Raw genomic sequence first — 15,207 nt, 5'->3', positions numbered from 1 at the left:
GCATTTGTGGGCTGAATAATGATGTCACCCACATGTATGTGCTACTTTCCCCTTAATGCATATAGACATTGCTAGAAAACGAGGGAAACTGACAAGTGTGGTCGAATTTACAGCGGCTTTTACTATCCACCAATGCATTTTACAGGGATTGCTACTCTGGGGGCCGAAGGTATTCTGTGAAACATTTTTGTGTACAAAAGGGGTTCCCATATTTTAGAAAAGAGTTGACGCCATGTCCACACTTTGAGGGGAATCTATGTGCAGATGGTCTGCTCTGGCATGGAAGGACCCATCTTTCTCCCAGAGTCCCTGCATGTCAGTCTGGGGCTCCCAGAGGCAGGTGCACCTTGCGTGCCACATCATCCACTTCCTGATCCTCCCTGTGTCTGGTTCCCTTTTGCACCCTCCAACCCAAGGCCTCCAGAGATGTCTCATTATAGCTTTCCAGCCTTGAGCTGACCTGAGTTAATGAGGGCAGGGACCAGCTGCCACCCTCTGGAATTGTCAAAGGTGAGCAGCCCCTGCCCCAGTATCTGTGGTGAGGCAGCAGCACTAGGGCCTGGAGCAGAGCCCCCCATGATGCAGAGACACACGGTGTAGCTTCTCTTCCCATAGAGACCCTCCCTGTCCAGGCCTGGCCTCCCTGGCCTGGGGTCGGCTTTATTAAGCCAGAAAACATTTCTCATAAACCCCTACTCCTCTGCTCCCTCCTTCCACGATAATTCATTTTAGGAAAGAGGGGTGAGAATTGGACTGGGGAGGTATTAACTGCACACTTGTTTTTCTGCTTTTAAGTAGCCTCTTGCAGTTCAAGAGATTTGGCATTTTTAGGGTGCTTAGTGTCCCAATTAAGTGGTAGATGTAAAAAGTAAACAATTTTCCTTTTAAAAAAAAGGAGACAAAGGAAAGCAAATGTTTCTCACCTAAGCCAACAGAACAGCTACATGAATACATCTTCCAGCCTGACAAAAGCGCCACAAATAACTCAAGAGTCACGGAATATTCATAGACAATCACAGATTTACATCTTGCAGCTGAATCTTGCTACCTCCCTTCCTCCAGACCCAGGGAGGGGTAGGGACTAGGAGATAAGCCAGCCACGGGGAACACACATCTCAGTAGGACTCCCTCCTTTGCCAATGATTATTTTGCTTAATTAGGGGATCTCTTGGGACCTCAGTTTCGTCATTTGTAAGATGGGAGCTCTGGCTCATCCAGCAAAGACAGTCCTTCTTCCTTGGAATGTGAGGCCTGCCCCGGCCAACTGTCACCCTCAGCGCCCCCATCCTCATCATCTCTGAGACATGGGCGGCGCCTGCCCTACAGCTCACAAAGGGCTTTCACTTGTTGGCAATAACACTAGAGAGTACGCACCCCAATCTGTACTGGGTGGTTTTTGGCGTTAGCGCATTGGATCCTCATGGCAGCTCCCTGAGAAGGTACTAGTTTTATAATTTCCATCTTGGAGACGAGGGATGAGACTTGGAGAGGTGAAGGGAACTGTTCAGTTACCCAGCAAGGGAGCATCTGACCCCAAAGCCCATATCTGCACACCCTACCCCCACCCCGAAGGCAGCACACCCCGGGCCAAGCATCATGCGAGGATCTGAGATTCAGCAGGAAGGAGACAGATCCAGGTCCCATCCTGGAGAAGCTGAGCCCTGTGGAGGCCATGAACACAGTGACTACTTTATAATCAACTAGGAAATTGCCCCAAGAGTATTGGTACCACTTGGTGAGTGAGGTGGGTGTTAAAAGTCATTTTGTTGAATGTTGTAGGGGGAAGAAGAGCTTAGGAGACAGAGACGGGAAGGAAGGAGCACTCCAGGCAGTGGGTACAGCTTGGGCAAAGGTATAGGGGTATGAGAAGGGTGTGTGTGGTGAAGATCAGGGAGAAGTTCAAAGTGGGTGAAGCAGAGCATGAGCTTGTGTATTACATTAGGTGGGGAGCGTGGGAGAGGAGCCAGGGAGGGACTTTGGAGCCTTCACAGGTGTGGCCGACCTAAATCCTCCCTGCAAGAGAGAGTTTATCCCCACTCTCCAGGTGTAGACATTGAGGCTTGGCAAGCTGAAGTGACCTGCAGGTGTCTGAGCTAGGACTGGAACCCAGGCTCCTGTCCCCAGGCCAGCTGTTCCCTCCGCCCCAGACATCTCAAGTCTTCACCAGCTGCACAAGCCGGTGGCCAGGCCCCTAGACGCTGCACAAGGGTGGCCTTCAAGCTTGCCAGAGTGCGGGGCCTGTGTGGGGTCATGAGCAGAGGAGGCCCCATTAAGAGCAGCAGGGAGTCGCCTCTGGCAGCTTTTAAAGTATAAAGGCCAAGGAGGCACAGAGAATTGCACTTTTCAGAAGAATTATCAACAAAACAGATGGTGGGAATACAGTTGGTGGAATATTTTTGCACTTTAATAAAGCAATTTTTTTGTGGGCCACTGAATTTTCGTTCCCTAAATGAGCAACAGCTGGCTTGGAGGCAGCTCTGAGCCACTTGCAAACAATCAACTGAAAGGAAGGCAGGGTGTTTGTGTAGGGGATGTGGGTACCACCCATGCCTGGGGTGGGCTGGCCGAGAGGGAAGGCCCAGTATTGAGGGCTGGCAGGGCAAGGAGATTATTGGCATTTGTTTTCATTTACTGGGTTTGGTAGAGCTGTCTCAGCCCTCTGCTAGCTAAGAACTCAAGAGCCCAGGTGTGGGATATGCAGGGGTGGGTGTGGGAGGGCTGGGGTGTCGGTTCAGAGCAACCAGGGAGCAGTGGGGCACTCAACTAAGGCTATGAGCAGAAATGCTTATTTATGAGCCTGGCTGGCCACCATCTGCACCAGGAGGGGCAAGGAAAGGCCAGGGCAGGTCAGAGAGGGGCGGTGGAATGAGGTCAGGGGCTCCACTGAGCAGGGGTGAGTGGGACGATGGTTCTACAGGCTGAAGCTGAGTGCTCTGCACAACAGAGTGGGCCCTCTGGGAATGCCCTGGAGCATGAAACAGCGAGGTCCCTGAGTTTTTACTGTGTGATGTGATGCAATCCAGAGCCTTGGGAGTCAGGGCTGCATGCAAGGATCTGAGAAGCTGAGTCCTCCAACCACAGCTCGGTGCTGACCTAGCCGAGGCCTGCAGCGCTGGGAGGTGTTAGCTGTCCAGCCAGTGAGAGGTGAGCCGGCCAGGCGTGGGGAAGGGAAGTGCCAGGGAGGCTGTGTGCTGAGAGGCACACGTGTGCACCCACATCCATGTCCATGTACAGCCGCTCACCACACCTTGCTGCCAGTCAGGAGGAGGCAGCGGGTGCTCCATGGAGGGAGGAAGGAGCAGGGTCAGTGGGGGTGAGCAGGGGTGTTGTGGGTGCTGGAAGGGGGGTTTCCTACCGCCCCCTCCCCAGCCTTGGGCCCCCTGTCTCCTTCTTAGTCATTCGGATATCAAGGCAGCCCACTCTGCCTTCAGGTTCTGGGCATGTGCCCTCTCACCCCAAACACCACAAAACAAACTGCTCAGGATCAGAAATCATCAAACTGTCCGACAGTAGGGGACATGCTAAATAAATTATGAACACGGCCATACAATGAGATGCTGTGCAGCACTAAAGGAAAACAAAGGAGATAGGCACAGACTTGGAATGATGTCCAGGATATACTGTTAAGAGAAAGAGAGAGAAAAAAAGCAAGTTTGGGAATGACAGGAAGAATATAATCATTTCTGATAAAAAAAATTCCATGGCGTATTTTTCTATAAGTGTGCTCCTATCTGTTTTGCTTGTAATAAAATCATGTCAGAAAGCATGGAACTGGGAATAGACCACCCCAGACCACCATATCTGAAACTGCTCCCTGCCTCTTCCCCTCTGCATCCCTAACCCCCTCACGGCATTCTGCATTTTCTTTTTTCATAGCATTTAACATCTAACATTTTATATATTTACCTCGTTGTTATGTTTGTCAAGTATGTTACTCCTCCTTCCACTAGAAGGTAAGGTCACCCATGGCAAGGGTCTTTGTCTACTTAGTCTGGCACATAGTAGGTGTTCAGTAAATAGTGATGAAATGAATCAAATGGCACTGGAGGAGGAGGGAGGGAGAAATGTTTCCTTTTTGCTTAATATTCCAAACATAGTGGTAAGACTATGGGTTATTTTTACTTTCTTTTTTTATGATGTTATATTTTCTGAATTTCCTATAATCAATTTGCATTATGCCTACTGGCTGGGGAAAAAAAAAGCCTTCTAAAAACAATTGCAAATGCTGCTCTCCCTGCAGGGCTCCTGGTGCCCACTGCCCCTGCTAGTGGCCCTGGGCACCTTGGCAGCCCTGCCCTCCCGCAGCAAAGCCTGGCTTTGACTTTCTCAGCTCTGCAGTCCCCCCATTCTGCCCGCCCTCTCCTCCTGGCTCCCGGGCCCGACAGCTTGACCCTGGCCTCCCCTTTCCAGGCTCCGCTCCCACCAGACCTTTCCCACTCTTTGGACACAGCGAACATTCTCTCCTCTGGCCTTTGTTCAAGCCAGCCCGGTCCCAGGATGCTCTCCTCAGCCCCCATCCACCCCTTCCAAATTCCTACAGTCTTTCTAGACCTAGTTCAAGGCCCACTTCCTTGGGAAAACTGCCCAGAGCAGAATGAATTTCCCCTGCCCCAGTCCTTTCACAGCCACTGGGCCAGTACAATGGCGCATCCAAATCTGTCTTCCATGAGGGCGCTTGTGTCCATCTGCCTCTTCCACTGGACAGTGGTCCTGGAGGGCAGGGGACATTTCTGTGTTTCATCTGTCTCTTTGCCATGTCTCTCTATGTCTTGTGGTCTCCCCTGGGCCTGACTCTGTCTATCTCCTCGCTGTTATCTTCCTTTCCTCAGTCCTTCCATTTGGCCTTCCTATTGGCTCCCTCTCTTCCTGCCTTATTGCGGGCCCCTCCATCAATTGGGAAGGCCTGTGCTGCAATCCATGAAGATCCTTCTGGATGTGGGGGCCATGGAGCTGTGGGGATGGAGCCTACCTGCCCCTTGTTGTGTCCCCGGGTGCTGGCCTTGCTGCCTGTCAGCGGCCTCAGGGCATCTCACTGCTGGGCCCAAGGTGGACCCACTGGGGCCAGTCCCCAAGAGCAGCCTTCCTTCAGTGCCCTTTTGGCAACAGAGAGGAGGCTGCAGGGGACCCATGGAGAAGTGTGAACCAGAGTTCAGGCCCAGAACAAACCCCTCAGCTTTGCCAAACAGCAAGGATTGGCAGTTGCAGCTTCCATAACCCTGAGCTGGAGAGGCAGACAGTCGTGAGAGGCACAGAGGCTCTCGGGCCCCCCTGAGTCGAACCGAATGACCCGGCTGAGGCTGCCCAGCTGAAGAAGTGGATCTGTTCTCTTGGCTGGGGCAGACACTGGTCAGAAGTGAGACCCAATGGGGCTGTAATACACGTCTCAGAATAGCAGAGGCAGCCCATGGATGTGGGGAAGGAGAACCCAGCCCCAGTCCTGGCCTCACCGTTGCTTTGTTAGCCTCAACTTCCTTATATACAATGGGGTGGGGGTTGATGTTTAAGCCAGATGCCTGGATAAACATCCCCCCTATGATGCCATAGAAGTCACCTTGGTGTGTCTGGCTTCACTTGGGTGAAGGGGTCGTGGATGTCCAGTAAGAAAGAGGCAGAACAGGACCTTGGCTGGCTGCACACAGGGCAGTATGGGAGGTCCAGCAGTCAAGTCATAGTGGTCAAGAGCCTTGACTGTGATGTACAAGGAGGCACGGGTCCAAACCCAGCCTGCTTTACTTTCTGGAGGTGTGATTTGGAGGAGGTCACTTAACCTCAGCCTCAGTTTCCTGACCTGTAAAATGGGGGTTATGATTCCTAACTCATCTTGTTGTGGTGAGCATGGTATAATGTATCTCATGTGAAGCACTTAGCCCAGAGCCAGGCATATACTAAGTGCTGGATTTAATGTTGGCTGCTGCTATTTTGCGGGAGAGGACTATCTATTTAAAAGTCATCTTGTACCTTTAGGGCCAGCACAGTAAATGGCTGCCTTAAAAGTGACAGACCTCCAACTGCGGGCTGACACACCCAGGGTGGAATAGCCTGAAAACATGCTCATATAATCAGGCTCTGGGCCCCCTAAGTATTTATGCCTTTTTTTCAGATTACATAAATATTATGTGTTGCCTATGAAAATTGGAAAACATACAAACACAAAATAGGAAAGAAAATAAAAATCACATGCTCCGGCAGGTCTGGATTTGAATCCCAGGTCTGCCATTTACCTATCACGTGAACTGGGGAAGGTTTTTCAATTGTTCTGATCCTCAGTTTTCCCATTTGTAAAATGGGGATAAATCACGCCCATCTCACAGGGTAGCCATGAGGATGAAATGAAATAATAAGTACAATTCTACCGTGCCTGGAGCGAGTAAGAATTACCATATCGATCCAGCCACTCTGAGAGAATCACAGTTCACACTTTCTGTGTTTTCTTTTAGTTTTTTTCTGTGCACATATGATGTGTATACATTAACACATACATATTGCCTATTTTTATATAAATATTCTATCACCTCATGAGGCACTAACACATAGGGGAAGGTGTCTGATTTTGAAACTAGGTATATTTAACTCACATGTTTTCTTAATCATTGTGTTTTAGTAAAGACACTCTTGTCCCCCACCCTCTGCATTTTTTCCACTATTACCCTTCCTCTCCAAGAAGCCTTTTAAGACTCTTCCCCCTAATTCCCTCCACCAGTGTATTTCTTTAAAAATGATATATTTTGAAAAAATTATCGATTCACAGGAAGTTGCAAAGATAGTACAGAGCAGTTCGGTATACATTTCATCCAGTTTCCCCCAATGGTAACAGCTTATGTAACTGTAACACAATATCAAACCCAGGAAACTGACGTTGGTACGATGTGTGTGTATACGTTCTCTGCTGTTTTGTCACCTGTAGATTCGTACAACCACCACCACAATCAAAACACAGAACCTTTCCATCACAAAGATCTCCCCCGGGCTATCCCTTTAGAGTCACACCCACCCCTCTCCTTTTCACCATTTCTAACCCCCAGCAACCACTGATCTATTTTCTATCTCTATAATTTTGTCATTTTGAGAATATTATATAAATGTAATCAACATATGTGACTTTTTGAGATCAGCCTTTTCTTCACTCATCACAATGCGGGTGAGAGCTAGCCAAGTTGCTGTCTGTATCAACAGTTCCTTCCTTTTTATTGCTGAGTAATATTCCATGGTGTGCGTGGACCACAGCTTGTTGAACCATTAATCTACTGAAGGACATCTAGGTCATTTCCAGTTTGGGCTATTACAGATAAAGCGACCAGGAATAGTCGCGTATAGATTTTCATGTGGACGTGAGTTTCCATTCATCTCAGACAAATGCCCAGCAGTGTGATTGCTAGGTCTTACAGTAGTTGTATAGTTTAGTTTTTTGTCTTTAAAAGAAACTGCCAAATTATCTTCCAGAATAGCTGTATCAGCAGTGAATGAGAGATTCAGTTTCTCCATATCCTCACCAGCATTTGGTATTGTCACTATTTTTCACTTTAGCTGTCCTAACTAACAGGTGTGTAGTGACATCTTGTTAATACCACAGGTATACTATTGATGTACTGTATGCATATCTGTGTGTGTGTGTGTATATATATATATATATATATGATTTTTTCCCATTCTCCTCCCCCAGTCAAGAGCCAATTTTCACCCTCTTGGGGGTGATATCAATCCTGCTGAGAATGCATGCTTTCTCCAAGCCTTCTAGCTAAGAGAAGGCACCAGGGATTTGGTGAGACACTTTAATCACTGGACTAACTCCCAAGAGGCCAAGGAGGCAGCTGGTTTGGACAAGTTTAGTACAGGTCATTGTTTGAAGAATAAGGCCACAGCCTTGTACAAATGGAGGATTAAATACTCTGACCCCAAGGTGAACTAATTCAACAGAGGCACCAGGAAGGGGACCCCAGCAAGGGGTGGGGCATGAAAACCACCTTCCTTAGCTCATGTTCATCTCAAAGCAGAGTTGCCTCCAGCAGCTGGTGTCATAGTAACGTGATACTTGGAAGATGCTATAGCTGTGAGCCCCGCATCTCAGCAGGATGCAAGATGCAGTTTCAGCACCCACTGTCCCAATGACAACAAACAGCTCACTGCACGCCTCCTCCCCCACCCCCCTGCCCCGACTCACCCAAACCAAAGTGCGCCACGGGCTCCATCTCGCACAGGTAGCCCGAGCCCCCGTCGATGATCCTCAGGTGGGCCCCACTCTTCTTGGTGTAGAGCACAACCTTGGCGCCCCTGGCGAAGGCCCCAAACCGGGTTCGCGGCACCACTCGCAGCCAGTTGTTGCTGAAGCCCTGTAGGGGGGGCGGAAGGCAGGCCTGAGCATCAGCCGGATGGGCGGGAGGGAGGATAAGAGAGGGAGAGAAGGAGACGGAAGGGAAGAAGAAAAGGGGCAGAGGAAAGAGAGGCGGAGGGAGCCGGGAGGGAAGGGTGAACAAGGCAGACAGACTGGCTGAAGTTTGCAAAGAACAGCCTGCAAAAGAGAAAGGAAAGCCAACAGACTCAGAGGAAACAGCTTTTGGAGAAGTGCCAGTGGAAGGCTGAGGGGCAAAGGGCTTCTCCTGGGAGGCAGCCCTTCTTGGAGGTTTACTGTGCTGCTGAAAATTTATTTGCTTCCTCCCAGACCCGGGATGTCCATTTCCTGCCATGCTGGTCAAGCATGCATCCCGGGCTCCTTTGAACCTCGTCCACCCTAGGCTGGTGGGAGGGGGGAGACATTGGGCTGGGCTCTGTGGGTCCTGAGGTCCATGCACACCTGATTCCCCCGGAAGACAGACAGCGGCTGAGCCATGGACTCTCCATGTGACAAGATGAGGTCCAGCATCCCGTCTCCATCGAAGTCTGTCACCACACCCCCTGCAACAGCACAGATTTCACTCTGGTCATCGGCCAGGAGACCCATGTGGGATGGGGGGTCCTGACCAGGGCCAGATCTACAGCCCTGAGTGTGGGAGGGAGACACAGAGTATAGCACTGGGGTAGGAAGACTGGGGCTTGAAGCCCAGATCTTCTTCTTTCTAATAGCTGCTCATGATAGGAATTCACAGAAGACAGGGTCCCTTTCCTTCCCCTGGGCTTTTGCAAGGGGAGGATGGGCACAAATTACTCAGACCATGAGGGCTTCTTTCTAGTCCATTACACATGGCCTTTATAGTTGCAGAGTTATTGTCAATCTATCGAGTGTTTGCATGTACATGCATCCCTCCTCACTACAACTTAGAAAGGTGAGGAGGGCAGATGTTAATTATCCTCATTTTACGGGTGTGGAGAATAAGACCCAGAAGACGGAACACATTTTCCAAGACCACAGGTGAGGCAATGGCAGGACAGGTCTTGGGACTCCTGATCCAGTGTTTCTGCTCTGACACTGGGCTGAGTGCCAAGAGACATCAGACTGCAGGATCGCCAGCCTCTCCTCTCTCTCCCCACCCAGCAAGGTGTCACCAGAGGAGCTATTGCCCATAGATTCCCAGGGTCCTGACCTTGTGGCCCTGAGACCGGGAGAATGGGCCCGCCTCTCCTCCGCTTCCTGCCTGGTGCTCCCTGGGGCTCCTTCTCCACTCTCACCCCTGCCCCAGGATCCCAGCCCTCAGAGTGGCAGGGACGGGGGGAGCCCTGCCATGGGACTGTGGGATTGGCTGCGCCATCCGTCCCTGCCATGGGACTGTGGGATTGGCTGTCCTCACCCCAGGCTGTGGAGAGCAAGGAGCTGGGGAAAGCAGGCCAGAGCCCTCAGGTGCCCTCACCTGTGCCCCGGCCCTCAGGCTCCAAGGCATCGCCAGGATTGAGCTCCTCGATGAGGGGGTCACCGTGTTCCCTGCGGATGACTCTGCAGGAGAGGAGACAGGCTGTTCATGGATGATAACATGCTGGCGAAGCCCCAGTGGGTCCCCTGGACCTGGAGGCCCACCCGCTCTGTTCTCTGTCCCCTGAGCTTCCTGAGGCCCCGCTGTGTATGTGCTGCCACCTGGATGCCGATAGAGCCACTCCCTGCTCACAGACCCTGCCTGCACCTTTCTTGGGTTTTAATTTACACTGGTAAATATTGATTTTTCCTTCTCTAATGGATGAATTATAGACAGTCTAGGGAAGGGCAGTTGATAGATGGGGAAGGGGCAGGGATGCAACTACCTTTAACTGACCTTCACTTTCCTTCGAGTGGCCCTGGGTTTCCAAGCTCTGGATGTTACGTAGGGTTCAACTTCCATTCAAATGTCATCTCCTCCAAGCCCTCCCTGATCGTCCTGCTAGAAGCAATGCCTTCCTGCTTTGCCTTTGTCACTTTCCTGAGCTTTATCACTTTCTGCCCCGTGTTGAGGCTCTGTATGAATGCATCTTATCTCCCCAGTTAGACTGGGAGCCCTTTGTAGGCTGGGACCGTGTATTATCCATCTTTGCTTCTCCCACAGCATCTAACACGGTGCCTGGCTCTCAGGAAGCTCCAAGCACATGTCTGTGGGATGCACGGGTGAATTCCAGAGGTGAAAGGGAGGAAAGAGTCCCTTCGGGTTGCTGGGGTTCTGTCTATTTTGAACTCTGAATTGTGATAATATTTGCTGCAGAAAAGTCCACTGTGAAAGTCCTGCTCCTTCTGCACATCGAGCTGAATGCTGGTGATGGCAATGGGCTTTCCTCTCTATTTTCTCACTCATTAGATTCTTACAGCCTTGGTGCTCTGCCCTGGATGTGTGGAGCAATGCTGGGGTCGGGGTGGGAGGAGGGGACCAGGAGGGATCTGTATCATTCTCCTTCTACATTGCAGGTGGCTGCTGTCGCCCAAATCACAGAGAGTCACCAGAGCTCTGTGCTGGGGCCAGTGCTTTCTTTTAGGAGGGGGCCAGGGTCCCCTGAGCTGGAGCCTCTGGTGGCCGGATGGCAGCGGGTGCTGGTGGAGCTGCAGGGTGTCTGCAGGGTTGAGCAGATGCCCTGGGAGATGTCCTCTGTCCACGTGGGGCATCTGCACTATGTACGTCCACATGTGCAGTCGGGGCAGTGGACAGTGTGCCTGGCAGTGCACTTGGGTGTGTGCATACCTTCTGGAGGTTTGTATGCCTCAGCCCACTAGCACCTACAGTCCCTTTGATCACTCGTGTCCTGCAGACTCTGTCACAGCTGGGCAGACACCCCTGGGTTCAGGTGACAATGCAGTTAAGAGTTCCCAAGGAAAAGGCCCAGCAGTTCCAATACAGAGCTGGGCAGGCTCACCCAGATTTGGGCAACCAGGGCAGGCTTCTCGGAGGAAGGGTCAACTAAGCTGAGACCAGAACGATGAATGAGTCCACGTCACTCATAAGAGGGAAGAGCGAGGGGCAGAGGGTGTGCGCAGCCTCAGGGTCCAGGCCTGGAGTTGCCCAGAACTGAAAGAAGCTAAGTGTGTCTGGTGCTAGGTGTAAACCAGGGAGCGTAGGGTGACAAGGCTGGGGACAATGCTGGGTTGTGGGATGTATCAAAGGGAAGATAATGGGGAGCTTCTAATGAGTTTAAGTGGAAGAGGGGTGTGGCCAGATTTGCATTTTCAATTGCTTGGTCTGCAGGACTGGACACAAGGCGGCAGCTGGAGACTGGGAGTGGCGTGGGGGTGGAGGCATGGGAACAGATCAAGTCACATTCAAATGTATAAGTGCAGCCCCCCACACTATCTGCTGTGGGCTCAGGACCCAGCCATCTGCCATGGGGACTTGGGGCACAGCTGTGTACCTGAGAAGCAAACACACCACACTAACCCACGGGGTGACCATGTGGTGACCCTGCCCATGGACAGCCTGGGGCCAGCCTGCCTTCCGGGTGGCCGGAGGGAGGCTGGGAGATTTCACAGAGGCCAGGTGGGCAGAGGAGGTGCCTGGGTTTTTGGGCCACAGAGACTCCTTGGTGCTCAGGGGCCCTGGCGAGTGACACTTTATTAGCCAGAGAAGGAAAGCAATGTCTCTGTTAATGAGCAATTGATCTTCCACAATTAATCTGGAAGTTGTGAATAAGCTTTCTGCAAGGCACCTAATTAGTAAATCTGGTGCCTTCAGTAGGTGATTACAGCCAGTTGGGATAGATGCTTTGTTAATAATTATATTTTAAAATACGCTTAGTCACAGATCTTGCCTTTTATTAATAGTTGGGGGCCCTCCTCGGGGAGGGGATGGGGACCTTAGGGAACAAGGTAGGTGATCTTGCCCATTTCCTGAATCCAAGGCCCCTGGACCTCTCTCCTCTGGCCACCTGGTCCTGAGACCCATTAGCATGTTTTAGGCCAGGATAGGGCCATTTCAGGCCACATGGGTCCACAGGTTTGTTCCCCAACAGTAGTTCTCAGACTTTGAGAAGCACCTGATGCCTCAAGCATGTGTTCAAAAGAGATCCCTGAGATTCTGATTCAGGAAGTCCGGGGTGGGCCCAGGGATTCTGTACTTTAAATACACACTCTGGACTTGCTAACGGTCTCTGGACACCTCTTAGAGAAGTATTGCCTCTGAAAATCTAACCCTTCCTCCCTATATGCAATGCTCAGAAGCTTCCTTTCTTGTCTACCATTTCCTTGTCTACTGCTAATTGTCTTGTCCAGCATTTCCCAAAGGATGTTTTGCAAAGCACCAGTTCCAAGAGAAAAAAAATCTTTGAAAGACGTGTTCTGTGGTCAAATCTATTTGGAATACTCCATCCACATTTTGGAAAGTAAAAATACTCATGGTCATGTTAAAGGCTCTGAGAAGTCCTGCAGTCAATAAACCTGCCTGTCTTGGCTTAACGCAGATGCACCCAAACAGATTTGGCTCTGGAACCCCTTTGGGTGGTAGAGTGGAACCTGGCTTCTGGGCACACTTTGGCCATGTCCATATCCCCTCGCCCATTCTCCCCCACCCCACCAGCAGGACGCCAGCTTCCTGCCCAGGATTTGCCCTCCATTCTCTCAGCCTCTTGCTCAATCCCTGTCCTTCCCTCTTCTCTGCTCCTTCATCAGGGGATCTTCCTCCTTCCTGCCCTTGGAGCTCCTCTTCTGAGTCCTAAACCTTCCTCCCTGACCCCCAGCCTGTGAAGAGTGTGTACCCATAAGCCGGGCTGAAGCATTTACCGGAAGAGGCGGTTGGCTGAGGAGCTGCGGTGGGCAAAGTTGTTGAAGAAGATCTCCAGCTCCTGGTCATTGTCAAAGTCAGCGGCGATGACTGTGCGAACAGGGGAGGGCATGGAGAACTTGGGTGAGGCGATATCCTGGGAGGAGAGAGGGCTGCAGGTCAGCGGACAGGTGCGTGGGAGAGTGGGAGTGGGCAAGGGGCCAACCCTCTCTCACCCCGTGTGTGTGTGTGTGTGTGTGTGTGCGCGCGCGCGCACGCGTGCGCGCAAACATAAAAGACAGCCTGACCTAGCACGTCTTCTCTCACCTCCCATAAGAGGCCTGGGGGTGCTGTGTTTAGGACCACATGAACCTCAGGCTGCTTGAAGGAGAACAAGGAGGTAAGAGGAACAGTCTGGATTCACACGGGTGAAGCACCTTGCTGTTCCCTAGTTGGGACCACATGTGGCCCTCCCATCAAGCACTCAAGGCAGAGCTGATATTAGCATTCCCACTTTACAGGTGAGGTAACTGAGTTCCAGAGAAGGAGAAGGATTGCCCACAGTCATAGTTAACGAGTCGGGCCATTGCCAGGGCTCTGATTCCAGATGCTATGCCCTTTCTAGTACGCATCCTTCCTCCTCTGCAGCAAGAGTTGGAGGCTGCGTGGACACTGGGAAGTGTGTGCAGTTGAATCCAGGCTTCTCTTCTGACTAGCTGTGTGATCTTAGGCAAGTTAATTAACCTCTCGGATCTCACTCCTCATTAGTGACATGGGGGTAAATAATAGCTGCCCAGGTTGTGAGGATCACATGTAAAATGCTTGGCATGGAGTGGGCACAAGACAGATCCCTGGCAGTCTGTCGTGGCCTTGCCTCTGCTATCAGCCTCATGGAAGGTGGCAGAGGTGGCCTTTAGCTGTGTTTTTGCGGCCTCTATTACCTTACCTTGTTTCTTGGGAGTCCCTAGATTTTTTTTTTTTTGGAGACGTTTGCTTTGAGGGGTGGGTTGCAGGATCAGATACCTCTATCCAGGGCTCATGAGGAGACCCCAGACTCAGGACAGTCTGGCAAGAACCTCAATATGTTGGCAGGGCCATGGAAGACCTGGCAAAGGGTCCCAGGTGTGGCACTTGCCTTTGAAATAGAAGAGCTATGTAGGGTGGCCTTTTGTTTCTGAGCAGAATATCCATTCCAGGTGGGTTTGTCCCTGAAAGACCCTGGAGCCTGTCTAAATCCCAGAGTCCACGTGGAGAGAATTGGGAAGGGTTTCTGGGAGTACCCCTCTGCCCCTGGGCCTGCCCCTCTGCCCCTACCCCTGGGCCTCCTACTTCAGGCCCTCTCCCCTGGCCGCAGGAATAGCTGCCAGCTCTGGGTTGGCCAGGGAGGGAGCTTGTCCCTGATTAAGAGCCCGGCAAAATGCTCAGGGTGGGCTGAATGGAGCCTTGAGTGCTGGTAACAAAGGGACCTCAGGATCTCAAAGTTGCTATTCTATTGATCCTATAAAAATGGAAACCTACATAGGCCCCTTGGGGTTGCCCCACTGGACTCCTGGGCTTCTCAGAATGCTTAGTATAGTTCCTGGTGCATGGAAGGTGCTTGATAAATGGAGCCTCCGTCATTGCTGTTGTTGTTATTATTATTATTATTGCTCTTGTGAGCTCTGGGAGGGGCCATCTCAAGGGTTAGTTGACATTTGGGGCTGGATTGTCCTTTGCTGGGGGGCTGCCCTGTGCACTGTAGGATGTCCAGCACCCCGGCCTCTGCACCCTAGATGCCAGTAGCACCCCTTACCCATCTGTGACAACCAAGAATGTCCCCAGACATTGTTAAATGTCTTGGGGTGGGGACAAAACCACCCCTGGTTGAGAATCTGGGTTAGAACCAAAAACTGCATAGAGCTAGAAATCACCCAGGCCCCCAGGATCAGCTGCCCTGAGTTCAGGGCATACCTCCTCCCCATCAGGAGAGCCTGGGTCCCCAGCCTCTGTGGGGAGGGAGTAGCTGGGTCTGCGCACCCCAAGATGGCAGCTGCCTACAGAGGAGGGACTTGTGACACCACCCAGACATAAGGTCCCTGGAGACTTCCCTGGGACCATTGAGCTTCAACCAAATGCTGGAATTTTCTTGCTCCCT

At 51.4% G+C, this 15,207-nt stretch overlaps 1 protein-coding gene across 4 annotated transcripts in view; it reads right to left on the bottom strand.

Annotated features, from left to right (window-relative positions):
• CRTAC1 (cartilage acidic protein 1) overlaps positions 1-15,207 on the bottom strand; it is a 159,832-nt gene that overhangs the window by 25,933 nt on the left and 118,692 nt on the right. For all 4 annotated transcript variants that reach the window (XM_010971089.3, XM_074373805.1, XM_074373807.1 and 1 more), the window contains exons 8-11: positions 13,094-13,230; positions 9,780-9,862; positions 8,789-8,889; positions 8,159-8,327 (exon numbers count right to left, since the gene is read on the bottom strand). In XM_010971089.3, coding sequence (XP_010969391.1) covers positions 8,159-8,327; positions 8,789-8,889; positions 9,780-9,862; positions 13,094-13,230 — 490 coding nt within the window. The remainder of the gene's footprint in view (positions 1-8,158; positions 8,328-8,788; positions 8,890-9,779; positions 9,863-13,093; positions 13,231-15,207) is intronic.

The sequence above is a fragment of the Camelus bactrianus genome, chromosome 11 (assembly GCF_048773025.1).
Source record: "Camelus bactrianus isolate YW-2024 breed Bactrian camel chromosome 11, ASM4877302v1, whole genome shotgun sequence".
In the NCBI taxonomy this organism is placed as follows: Eukaryota; Metazoa; Chordata; class Mammalia; order Artiodactyla; family Camelidae; genus Camelus; species Camelus bactrianus.
This window is presented reverse-complemented; position numbering and strand designations above follow the sequence as displayed.